The sequence below is a fragment of the Dermacentor variabilis genome, chromosome 4 (assembly GCF_050947875.1).
Source record: "Dermacentor variabilis isolate Ectoservices chromosome 4, ASM5094787v1, whole genome shotgun sequence".
Lineage (NCBI taxonomy): Eukaryota > Metazoa > Arthropoda > Arachnida > Ixodida > Ixodidae > Dermacentor > Dermacentor variabilis.
Window position 1 is genome coordinate 47,936,770 of NC_134571.1, and position 13,444 is coordinate 47,950,213.

At 46.4% G+C, this 13,444-nt stretch overlaps 1 protein-coding gene and 1 long non-coding RNA gene across 2 annotated transcripts in view; one reads left to right on the forward strand and one right to left on the reverse strand.

The window, feature by feature from the left end:
• LOC142577749 (uncharacterized) overlaps positions 1-13,444 on the reverse strand; it is a 145,819-nt gene that overhangs the window by 39,836 nt on the left and 92,539 nt on the right. The gene's annotated exons all lie outside the window — the stretch shown is intronic.
• On the forward strand, positions 22-3,397 carry LOC142577748 (uncharacterized). The gene is made up of 3 exons (XM_075687203.1): positions 22-359; positions 1,170-1,398; positions 2,961-3,397. Exons 1-3 carry the CDS (start codon positions 296-298, stop codon positions 3,280-3,282), a joined length of 615 nt encoding a protein of 204 aa, XP_075543318.1. The 5' UTR covers positions 22-295; the 3' UTR covers positions 3,283-3,397.

Genomic DNA, 13,444 nt, shown 5'->3' on the forward strand with positions numbered 1-13,444 from the left:
CGCCGCATATTCTTTCGACCACGGATCTATACGTTGGCGCGTGCAGGTGGTGCCGCGTCGTTTCCTTTGGTTCGCCCTTTGACGAGCCTCTGTCGCGTGAGTCACACCAGAAGCACAACGAGACATAAAAAGGCACACTGCCCAGCTGCCGTGGGTCGCTTGGAAGATTTCGAGAGAGAAGCAGACGTGAACGCCTGTGTCCAGCAGGCAGCCTCGAAACGCGGGCGCACGCGGGTTAATACATCAGCATAAGTCGACGACAATTTGTGTCTTCATCGACTGGGCCCGTACTACCATGGTGTCAGCGTGGTGTTTCGTCGGTATCGCGTTCGCCTCTTTCGTAGCCGTCGCCAGTGCACGTAAGTTTGCGTTCTTCGACACCGCATGAGACTTCTCGCTCCTGCTTCCTAGCCGTGTTTTTTTATTATTATTTCATTTTACGCCAACTACCCAACCTCGCCCTGCAGTGGGGACTGACGAAAAATGGCACTTCCTGTACGCTCTTTCACATGCGCTTAAAATCAAGGAACTTCGATATATTTTGATGCTATTGGTTTCCTGAAGCAGATTACTGCACGAACGCGACATTATCAGTAGAGAAATGACAGTGTTAAGAGAGGACCAATAAATGTAGTTATGGATTCTTCCCTACTAAACTAAAGCGACATAATGTGCTTATGTGTTATGTTTTCTTTTCGCATAGAAGGAAGTAGCTAAGCAAAGCTAAGCACGCTCGTTCAGTAAACACGTATTACTTGGATATGCCTCTCGTCGCGTTGTTTGATGAGTTCTCCACATGACGTGTCATTATTTGTGGTTTGTTTGTTCGCTTCCTTACTAACTTTCTTTCTTTAATGTCCCGTTTAACATGAATCTTGTTGTAAAGAAACTAGCCATGAGCAGAGTTAGGCACCCATTCGTTTCGAAAAGAATCCCGAAATACTTCGGGGTGAATTAATGAGCCCAAAGCGAGACGATTGCAGGAGGAGGCAGCTGGAAAACGTCTTCAGTTGCAGCGAATGACACCGTGATAATGGTAATTACAATTTAGGAAAAGGAACAGGAGGAGGTTATGGCGAGGACCGAGTTGAACCGGGATGACACTGCAGCCACTTCGCTAATTTCACTGTATTCTCTGTATTCATAATTCTTGGCTTCGTTTTGTGCAGAGGGGCCCCCCTTGCCAACCTGGCACCCTGCAGGCAGAAGGCATGTTAGCACATCGCTGCTCGAGAGAGAGCAGAACTCGACTGGAGAGAGAGTGTCGTCACAGCATGGAGGAAGGCGACCTGTCAAAGAGGTCATGAGCGCTGGCTGCCGGAAGCGAGTCCTCTGCGAGGCCGCTCGCACCCTCACCGACATGTTCCCCATTTCGGGTTTCTGGCAAGGAATCGTCAAGTAAGGCACTTGTCAAGTTATTCATATGCCCGTTTGTTCAGACAGTAGAAGCACATGCGAGAAACTGTAAGGCGGACACAGAGGGTCTAGTTGGTGTTAGATCGATAACCATACACCCTGTAAAAAAATGAAAAAAAAAAGACTTGGCGCAAGGCCAACAGTGGGGTTGCCGAGAAAATCGCTTGTTGCATTTAAAATATTCTCGAGAAAATACATATATAGCTAACTTTTATGCTAAATGTTCGTATTCATTAATGCCAGGGTCGTTGGTACAGATAACATATACGTCATAAATGTTTAAGTTAGTTAAATTATATGATGCTATGCAGTAAAGTGGCATGCGGTGGTCCGCATGGCCGCAGAAGTCTGAACTGTGTGTTCTCACGGACGATTCCACGTACCTTTATTTATTTGAGGAACTGTACACGTTTACACATGTTTGCGCATTCTCCTACATTTTGCTGTACTCTCTTCTGTCATTTCATAAATTCGTATGCCCAACTTTTACGCATTCGCGCTCCTTGACGGTATTCAGTGTTTCCTGGATTGTTCTGTTCAAGATTTCATTTCGTTTACCACGCGACAAAGAGTTGCTGAAACCACTGAATGGCGCCAACCTTTCCCATAATTAAGGGCGGCGTAGTCAGGGAAAGGTACGATGCTCGCAGGGCTCGTGCACACCTCACCCCCCCCCCCCCTCCCACATGCATAGAAGAAAAAAGGAAAAAATTTTAAATTTAATTATGAGGTTTTACGTGCCAAAACCACTTTCTGATTGTGAGGCATGCCGTAGTGGAGGACTCAGGAAATTTTTGACCACCTGGGGTTCTTTAACGTGCACCTAAATTTAAGTACAGGGGTGTTTTCACATTTCGCCTCCATCGAAATGCGGCCGCCGTAGCCGGGATTTGATCCCGCGACCTCGTGCTCAGCAGCCCAACACCATAGCCACTGAGCAACCACGGCGGGTTACACACATGTATAGACACGCCACTGCATCATTCCGCCATGACATCAATAATTTCGACACCATTTGTTCGGGCCTCTAGACAACCATTCATTAAGGATGGACTACAGAGTACTCCAAAAGCGTCAAAGCCCCAACTTGGCAAGTTTCAAGAAGCTTTACTGAACCAGAGCAGCCAAAATAGAACAAAAGGTTTAAACTTCGTGACATCCCAACCTCATATTGGCGCTAGGGTTTTGGGGCGGAATAATAGAATTAGAACTTTGTCCTTCGTTTTCGTTTCCTATGCTCAATCCATTGCTGCACGAAAAATGAGAAAATGCAATCGAAACACCACTTCATCAGTCTAAACGAATTGAGCCTTTCTCTCCAGTGCCCCGTTAAAAGCTCGAAACTGGGTTGGTCGAGTCATTCCTTTGATTTCAAACAGCAACGAATGCGTGTAATTTGTCGATCAACACTCGTTGCGGCTGACTTGATACGGGCCGCTTCTGTTTCCGCGCGCTCGTACTGACACGGTGCCCATTTCGTCGCCGACTGTGTTTCATCTCTCTCTTCCCATCCCTGCTGCGTTTTTTATCTCTCCGTTCAATAGAGGAAGGCCGCATCCGAGAAACGCATACTTCGCTGCGTGGTCCAGGGGCCTGCAGGACAACGAATGCTCGGACCTGTACCCCGACTGTTCGGACAGCGCCGCTGGCGTGATGCTGCCGCTGGTCAACGAGGCCGTGGGAACCAGGGGAGTTGTGAGCTCATTCATCGAACGCCTGTCCGCCCCCGCTGCATCCCACGTTCCCAGGGATCCCGGTGCTCCGCGACCTTCGCTGGTCATGGAGAAGCTGCGGAAGTACAGACGACGCACGAACGCCGACAGGGCTCGCGCGGTGTCCGATGTATCCACACCACCTCAAGTATAAGTTCACTTGGCATTTCAGGAAAGAAATATAAGATTGAGCACTGTACATATCCACACATATCAATGTAATACGTCGCTTCGTCGATGAATAATAAAACAAAAGTTCGCAACCTTCAGCGACTTCTCCGGCTATCAACTCATTTGCTGCTACAGAAGCAGCTTCTCAAAGTGGGCATCAATTTTTTTTTTTTCAAGAACTACTTCGCAATTCACACAGCGCAGTCCTTGACGGCTACAGTATTGTGCCTGTTATGGCCTCCGAAATACGTGAAAAGTCGCCACTCCCGGAGTCTGCGTTTGTGCGCAGAACGCCGCACAAATCATCACGCGTGAAAGCCTCGCGATAGCGCAATGCACTGCTCGCGCGTACAGCAACTCCACATCGCCGCGTAGGCACGAGTTGAAATCCCACTGGTAGTGGACGAGATTGTGTCCTTCTTCGTCCTTCGGAAAAAATTGAAGGTGAGAATTAAGCCCAATGACGGCGACGAGATAACCGAGGTTATCTTCGTAACAAAAAGGTTGGTCAGAAAGAGAAAACTAACTTTCGAGCTCCTAACTGCTCACAGCACTAAAATGAAAGTTATGCAAGCGAATATTTCTGCAGAAATGTTCTGAAATTCCTCAAACAAGAAAATCAGCACTGCAATGTAGTCTGATCGTATAGACCAACTCCACAATGCACGTCCTCACCTATGCCGAAATTACTCTTACCGCATCGCTCCCTGCAGACCGCTCATTTATACTTGGCGACCCACGCCGTTAACGACATACATGGGAAAGATAGCAGGGTAACACAGTGTCGTGGGCATTGCATCCGAGAATAAAACTGCTCCTGCCTGAAGTTCTGTCCTCGAACTTTCGCCCTCCGTGAATTTTCGCATTTTTTTCTCATAGGCTGTTGACGCTATTTGCAATGCTTCCCAAGAGAGGCACCGCGCTTCAATTGCCGGGCCGCGCAGACACGGCAGTCGTTTCTCCGAGCGCAATGGATGAATGGCGGCCAATTTCGAAGCAGCTCGTTTTCAATGCTAATAAGTATTGATCGAGGGCTGCTCCTGAGTGGCGTGTACCGTGTAGTTCGCGCAGCCAGCGGACTTCGATGCGGTCTCCACACATACGACTGCTCCTCTTTGAAGCAGCTGTCCTCGTACTTCGGAGAGATTTAACGCAAAAGTTAACTTTTCGTTTCTTGTGATGCTCAATTCTTATTTCGAGGCCTCTCGCGCGACAGCGTTGGCCTGTGGCAGCTACTAGTCGCTTTAGAAACGTAAAACTTTCGAGTGCCGACCGATACGGTCGTCACACCAGAAGTTGCTCAAAGCGCTATTGAAGCTTGTACGTTCGAGTAACCAATTGGGCTTTAACAATCCCTGTGCTGCCTCGTTCCCGCTTTATCTTTTCTAACGAGTTTACTTTATTTCTCCAATATTATTTAACACTTATGCAGTGCACCGTCGCAAACCAGAAGTCCCTCTCCCGGTTAACCTCCTTACCTTTCCTGTCACATTTATCTCTCTTTCTGTCCCTTATTTCGGGGGTTAACGCCATGACAAAGGAAAAAAAAACGATACAGAAGTGAAAGACAGGCGTGATTTTGGAAGTCTAAGTCTAGCATATATATAGCATCGTGCCAATAGCAATGTGCGCCAACACTTGGTCAAAAAAAAAAAAGCAAGAAAGCTTTGCTGTAGTTAGCAGGCTAAGAACATTGTCACCGATACTAAACTCTCGAACACTGTTCTCGGAATTGTAACAGTACGTGTACAGGTTCAGCGTGACTTGTTGCTACTCCTCATGTACAGTATTACATATCTCCTTCTCTAACCGGTTTCGCAAGTCGCCTATAATGTTCCTAAGCAGTCGTGTCATCAGTTTCCTTGTCCAAAGTGTACGTATCTCCAGTCAATATATCTTCAGCGGCGTCAGAGGGACTCGGATTGCAGTTGCGCTGCTCCTCACAACCCGTAAACGGCCGAGTATTCATTCTGGATGTATCACTGTGGCGTCAAACGAGGTAATTGTACATTGGATGAAACATATTTGTTTTCATACGTTGAAACGAAAACAGGCGGTTGATCTCCCCCATATGTGCTGAAATAAATTTAACACCCTGGTCGCTAAGCATCCTGTATAGGATACGCTATCGATCAAAAGTTCTTGCGGTAGGGCTTTTGCAGGCTCTGTGATTAGTATCCACGTTGGCCACGTTGCCATAACACGTCCTGTAGGTTTGCCAAACAAAATTTAATACCATTCAGAATATGTGTCACTACTAGAAATGGAACACAGGAAACAGTGACCACCTAAACCTTATGACGGCGCAGAACGCTATATACGTAAGCGACATTCTGCAATGTATTTTGCGTGAACTAATATTTTTTTTTAATTTAGGACGTTTGCATGTTGCCGCATTCGATTAGCACCTTTCCCTTATTCCCCTTATCCCCTTCCACCAGATAGAGTAGCCGACCGGTCTGAGAACTGGGTAACCTCCCTGTCTTTTCGTCTATTTCTGCTTCCTTCCTTCCTTCCTTCCAATTAGCGCCGGCTACCTCTTTCCCCATTGAAGTGCCTGTGTAATGAAGTATCTTCTGTCACGAGCCTTATAAATATTATACAAAAATACAAAACTAAGGCGAAATTCTGACACACAGAAAGGTTGTCATTTGAGTGAAGACGCGCCAAAGCTTACCGCATCGCCCTCTGAAAGTTATCTGCACTCGCAGGAGAAAACAGTGGTGCGCAGACCATTTATGCTCCCTCGGCTTCATCTCGGTAAGAAAGGAAAGAAGCAAAAATATGCGGTTCGCACGCAATGTGGGAATCCATGTAAGCGAAGCTTTCTGCGCTGTTTGCTTTGATTGACGAGACTTCACGGTGATGTTGACGACGAATGTTTAATTTCTTCCCCGTTTAGTCCAACACGAGAGTGGTGAGTTGCATGCACCACTGCTGTTTGCCTGCGTAGTACACAGAGCGCACAGGGAGAGCTGCTTGCTTGAGGCATTGTTGTGCGCCATACTTCATAACCTCTCACAGCGTTGAGCATTGTCATTGCCTCACATGACACATGGAAGAAGTATTAAACTTTAATTGGATTATGGGGCTGTACGTCCCAAAACCCCGATCGGGTCATGAGGCACGCCGTAGTGGCGGACTCCGGATTAATTTTGACACCGTGATGTTCTTAACGTGTCACAAAATCTAAGTGCACGTGCGTGTTCTATTTCGCCCCCACCGAACTGCGGCTCCCATGGTCGGGATTCAATCCGCGACCTCTAGCAATGTCGCAAAGCTACCCAGCGGGCACAAAAGTGTTGATTTGACGTACGACCGCTTCCTTAGTGTCGCCTAGACCCTGCGGTGCGCTTTTATTAATTCGGCTCTGCTTCTACACGCCATGCGTAAGTCGCCCGCTTGTCATATTTGCATGGCGTTTAATCTTCAGAAATAGCAAAAACGTACTGTACCGTACTTTGAACTTAAATTTAACCAGATTCCCCGAAACCGCTGTTGTGTCTATAGTAGTAGCCTTTCCTTGCCTTCTCACGTCACCTTACCCTATCTCCACCCCTCGGTATTGGAACTGCGAGAGTGGCAAGGCTATTCACTCCATTAGCGACTGTGCTGGTTTTCCCCATTCGCTGCCCCATCTTCCATCCTATCTAGCTTCCCTCTGGACTTGCACGTGAGTAGAAGTGTGAATGTGTGCGCTGCAGCTTCTGCAATGCTTTCGGGAGGCGTCACGGATAATTAAACCTGTCAAGAGGCTAATCTGAGGATGCCCAGGGAGCTCCAGATGGCACTGTGCGCATTCGACGCGGTGGGGTGAAAACGAGTTTCTCGCGTTGCCTTTCCCCGAAGTGCAGCGGTGAACCCCGCACGCTCGTGTTCGACTGAACGGGATTCAAGGCGAGGTGCCGCCGCGGTGCAGTGCACCCCTGAACCTTGATGCGAGTGGGTGCCGCCCGGTGCACCGTAACTGGCACCACCTGCACCTTTTTGTTTGTGGTGCCGCGCACCTTTTCTGAACCGAATCTTTTTTTTTTTAAATTAAGACGTTAAGAAAGCAGAGAGGGGTTCCCCTCTGCGGGTCTTGTGAAGACACGCTGACTGCGAACAGCCACCGCCACAAAATAAATAACGAGCGCAACAGTCCCGCTTGGGTGGGTGCCTCAGTTGCGCCTATTGAATGCCTCGAAGACACGTGAAGCGCAGAGAAAACGCAATTACTGCTCGCTATGCAGCGAGGGAGTTGGATATAAACTTTATTGAATATAAATAAAATGAGGCACGATGGATGCAGCAAGGCTCCAAGGAATCCGCAGCTGCCCCGCGCGCCCAGAGCGACGCCTTTACCTTTCTTTACTTGAAGTGCACGTGGCGGCGCGGATAACGTATTCTATAGCCTTCACCGAATGCGGCCTTCTGTGACATTAATTAGGCACTTGCTTCGCATTTGCATTGCCGCACGGCTGAAGTGAAATCGACTATATCGTAAGAGCGGCCGCTTCTACCCTTGCACTAATAAAAAACAATTAAGCATGCTCAACTCCAATCAACATCTACCTATATAATGCGAAGCATGCTTGGTTTGTTAGAGAATGGTTGCCGTTAATTAAAATTCAGTTCTGGTGTTTAATGTGCCAAAACCGCCATATGATTATGAGGCACGATGTAGTGGGGGACTCCGTTAATTTTTACCACCCGAAGATCTTCAACGCGCACCCATTGCACGACACACTTTCTTCCACTGCCACATTTGGGCCCCCATCGAAATGAGGCAGCCGCGGCTTTTCCGATGTGTGTGTATCCTATGGGTACGGCTATACACACTATTCGAGCGAGTGTGTGCGCGTTTGTGAGTGAGTGCCCTCATTCTAGTAGGGTTATTGTTGGCATTAGAACAAGGTGGTTACAAGTTGTCAAAATAATCCTCTTTAATTTACCTACGACAACATTCCGCACCTTGCTCTGCGCTTACACCCTCTTGTGAGCCGCTATTATCTCGCATACTTTTCAAATGCCATGACGTTCTGCTTTTCGTGGTGAAAGCAGTGGTGACCATCTACTTATGGCGGGTTTGTAGTAGACCGGCTTTCTCGTTATCTTGCACACCATGACAAAAATCCCTCGAGAGCGGGGCCAGCGCTGACTTAGTGATGCCGTGCACATCCCACATTTTCGTGACTCATCGCAGCCACCCACGTGCTTCTACACGTGTACCCGCAGGTACAACTTTTTATCTTCCAACGCCTTAAAAAGGAAAGTGTTCCGTAGTCCCGTTAACTCTGCTGAAGGCCGCTTGCAACGTTAATACAGTACTTTTTTTTCTTTTAAGTAACTTCTCTACAAGCCATGTCTTTTCTTTTTCAGCTGCACCACATTTAAAAAAAAATGTCTGTGGCAAATAGCGCTATTCTAACCCTTGATCTGAAATAATCGACGAGGCAGCCATTACTTCCACGAGAAAATAAAAAGTGGCTAATTGAATAATTAACACAATTGCGCTAATTACCTTATTACTTCATTACCTTATGGCACGTATTTCAATCTACGAATTGTAGCTAGTGAGGTTGCAAGGCAGATCGACTTGGAACGAACCCTGAGGATGGCACTGGTTTCGCGATATGCGCAATCAAAGTTGCGGTAAAGGTGCACTACTGCTCCACTTACAATTTTTAAAAGATAGTCTTTTGCATTCAAGCACAAAAGTAACTTGAACGCCGGTGCATTTCGTCTGAGGCTTTGAAAATTAATATCTAGAATCTGGTGGAGTCTGGAGAATCCGTTCTAAGTGGAACCGGCTACAATTTGTGTACTGAAATATGTGCCGTAAATAATTAATTAAAAATTGAGTAGCGTAATTGGGTTATTTGTTCAATTAAACACTTTTGATCTCAAGTAGAAGTAGTGGCCGCCTCATCGAGTAATATAAATGAAAGTTTAGAATTGTGCTCGGGATTGGATTAAATTGGAGCGAACTTTATTTGTGCCTGAAGTTGGGCGCTCGCGCGCCCCGACGAGGGCCTACGTCATCTACGAAGTCGCCGTTACTCGGCATGGGTCACCGCTCGCCGTTGCCGGCTCGCGGGTCCCCGCCTTTCGAGCGCCCCGAGGACCTGCTGCAATTTTCTTTATTTGTGCAGCTGACGAAAGAGACCCAATACGTTCAACTCAGCTAAAAAATAACTATGCATATAGGTTAACCCCGTATCTTTTTTTAACGAAGATCTTTAAACACGACACACCTTCATTTACAGTAAGCTCGGTCATTAAATCTCGCTAGTCGATGCCACAAGTTGCATCCTCGTCGGAACTGCCAATGGAGCGGTTCCTCATCGGATTCCTCGCAGGCGTCCTCGCCACCCCAAACGACGTCGTCCGCGGTGCTATCGAGCGCCTTGGATATGCAGCATTTCTTTTTAAAGCCTTCAGGCTGGCTTTACAGCAGGCGCGACGGAGCAACTCCGTTATCTTGGTACATTTGCTAGCTTTATTCACGAATACAGGCCGGTAGATCATTTTGTGTGGACGTATTAAAGGAAAGAAAACAACATCGAACTATATTGGAATGAATACGGTAGCCTGAAGCATTCGCATGCTTTGAGGCGGCAGTTCTGGCTGCCAATGTTAGAGCATCGCGCACCTCGTGCGGAGGTTATCGATGCAGCTTCCCGGGGCGGCAAGTTATGTTTGCTTTCCCTTGTTAAGCATATGACGACCGGCCGCTCTCGCAGTAGACAGTACTGGAACGCCGACCTATACTGTCATGACATCACAAGACAGTGGAGGCAATCTTGAAATTTTCGCATTCGAGTAGCCTGTTAGAGAGACTAGTTCTCACGGAAGTTCCCAACCTCCTATTTTTATTTTTTGCGCCTTTGATTTTTTCTCCGCTATTCTTTCCATCTTTCATTTCTCTTCCCCTACTCCCCAATTCAAGGTAGCAAACATGAATCTTCTCCGGTTAACCTCCTTGCCTATACCCCCCCTACCCCCGTGTATCTCTCTCTCTCTCTCTAGCACTAAGTTACCCCCTCATTCATAAATAATTATACATTTCAAATATAAAAAAACAGACCAATTTCAATTCATTCACATCATTGTTTGCCGGCTTAATATTCTTGTTCCTAACAAAAAAGCAAGACTGGCTCGACAGTTTGGAATAAATGGCCCCGGCGAGAAAGAAATTGGGAACACTTTTGTCTAAGTTCCGGGAGCGCGTAATATATGCATCCTTTGCACTATCAGCTGTGTTCCACCCGAAGTGCGAAGAGGGAACGACGTAGACCTTTGCACTTCGCACTAGTCCCAGAAAGAAGGGACGAGAAGCTATTATTAAATGGACAGAAAATTATCCAGATTTGTGCCGCTATTGGTTATTTCCAGCCACAGGATGAATTCCGTATCCAAGTAGCCCTCAGCCTGGTTCACTACGGGTTTTAGACAGCCCCAAACGTTAGTCATCTAACGAGTTAGCGATGCCAGTTATGAAGCTGACGTGCCGTGTACGTACGTTCGTGGACGAAAAGTTGCAGGGAAGTTACAGATGTGATACAGCACACATTCGACAGAACAAAATAAAATAGCAAAAGGATATCTTCGGTTCGCCTAACACCGAAAAATTACTTAGGTAAAACGAAGAAAAAAAAAAGAAGTGATCTAAGTGCGTGACATTTTACAATAGGGAAACTAATGATCACCCTAACCTAATTAGGTCTGCTGCGGGACAAAGGGACCAAAGCTCCCCCATTAGCACGGCCTTCCGTAAATGTCCTGCCTTATAACGAAGCTGTTACTCTGCTCCTTAGTTCATTTAACTTCTTCAACGCCACTCCCCGCATGGGTTTCCTTCCTCTCGGCATCTATTCTTTTAGGCTAATGGACAAGCGCATATGTGTTCCACGCCTTGTTCGGCTTAGCCAACGTCGCATTTCACTTAGAATACCATCTAGGTTAAGATGAATGCTAGACTCGCGGTTATGTGGAGGAGAGAGACGTGGGCTGGTGGGGCTGAAAACGCTTCATTCCCGCTAGTCCCTTTGATATAGCGGAGTTTCTTCCCGGGATGAATACCGTACAATGTATACATATTTATATGCATACATACGTCCTATTACAGAAGATGTGTTTCGTTTAGTATCTTAATTACATTTGGCATAATAGTGGTAACGCCGTAAATCGTTATCCTTCGTAATCACCGCAAAAGTGTCGCTTGTGTTAGCAACATCTGAGGACACACGTTTAGATCCTACAGATACGAACTATCGTGCAGAAGTAAAATAAATAAAAGGCTAATATAACACACTTATTAAGGCTAATAACACATGAGAGTGATTTTGTACGGCTACTATCCTTTCTCCAAGGATGGTGAAGGCTTGAAACTGCGCGGAACCGTTCTGGTTAGTCCTAACTTATTCGAGTTTCATTTGTCCAGAATAGCGCGCAAACTACCAACGTTTCTGTACCAGGACAACTCTCGGAATCGAAGGCACATTGCCAAAAAAAAAATGCAACTAAAGCATAAAATGCACGTCCAGGAATTACGTTGTACGGACCACTCACTCTCCGTATTCTGAGGAGGCGTTTACTTGTGGGTCACTTCAAGATTCATTAGCACAAATTTTCGAGTCGCATTCCAAACATCTTTCATGCTCGCTTTTCAACATACAACGCGAGAACAGAGCTTTCAATGCACGAACATTCGAATATCTTTACACTTAGAAGAGGAGCCTGCAGCGTAAGAGCCCTTCCTCAATTCGCTTTTTCTATTTTTCTTTTCTAACCGCTGTCTGCGACCACTATGCTGCGACACAAGATGTCTGCATCATCGAAGAAAAGCTACCAACTTCGCTCATCGTTTTCTCTTCAATATGGCGCGCAAAACATACAATCTTCCAGGAACACTTAGGACGATCCGCTGACGCCGTCCTTCCTTCAAGAGCTCTCATGATACAAGCTGTTTCTAGAGCGCGCTCCTATATTTCGCAACCCTCGGAATTTTTCGCATTAAACATTGCCGATTCAAGTCGAACATACTAGTTTGCTTGTTTAGGACATGGTTTTTTTCATCGGCTTGCTCGTTGTTTGTCCTGGCTTCGACATCTTCTTCTTTCTTTCTTTCTTTCTTTCTTTCTTTCTTTCTTTCTTTATTTATTTATTTATTTATTTATTTATTTCTGAGTGACATGAATAACAGACGTCGTCTTCTTGAAATTGTTCCGTCTACTCCTTGCATGTTCCTTGAACAAACGTAATAAAACACAGCTTTAATACACTCGCTGCTAGTGTGTTCTCCCGAGTATTACCTCGTTGAAGCCCTCCTTCCGTTACGTAACAGGATGAACGACGCGGTACTTTCGTGTAAAAAGTTTTCGCGGCTACTGCCTTCTGTTCATGCACTCCCGTGAAATACGCACTGCAGAGACTCAACTGTTACGTCGTAGCGGACGCGCTCAATACGCAAACATTTAACAAGGAACCGCATGAATTGCGCTGTGCTTACGGCGTTTGCGCGAAACATACGAAAATACAGTCCAAAACAACAATACGAGCTACAATTAACCCCCTGTTCGAGAAAGTAAGCCCAGCCGCGCTTCTTGGACTTAGAAGAAGCAGCCCGGTAAAAGGTTTCTGGTTGCTCCATTACCAGCGCCGCTTCGTGCCGAAGACATCGTTAACCTTTTCCTTCCGAACCACTACAACTGCCGCCATTGCGATACGTGCGTTGTTACCACATTTTATAGATTGTAGGGTAGATCAAAAGTTGGAACTTTAAGGGCAACGTATGAGATATTTCAGCGCTTTAAAAAAGAAACATCCAACCTTGTGACTAGGCACTTGTTTCTCAACCTAAGGGCTCAGCAAAGAAACTTGCTTATCTACAATAGCAGCCTCGAGATTCTTAAGTGCTTAAGCTACGCGCTGTTGAAATTCCGACAGGTACGTGCAAAAAACTTTTCCTACAGTAATCTCAGCTCTTACGAGCCCGTATTCACACACAAAAAAAATTTTATTTCGCTAGAACTGTTCGAAGAGGATACAGTTACCAGCCAATCGTGCTGCTCGACATATTGGTGAATGTGACCAGTGAATGGCGAGCAGCCCTTACGAATGAAAAGTGCCGCGAATTCGGCCCCTGAAACGTTCATGAAACA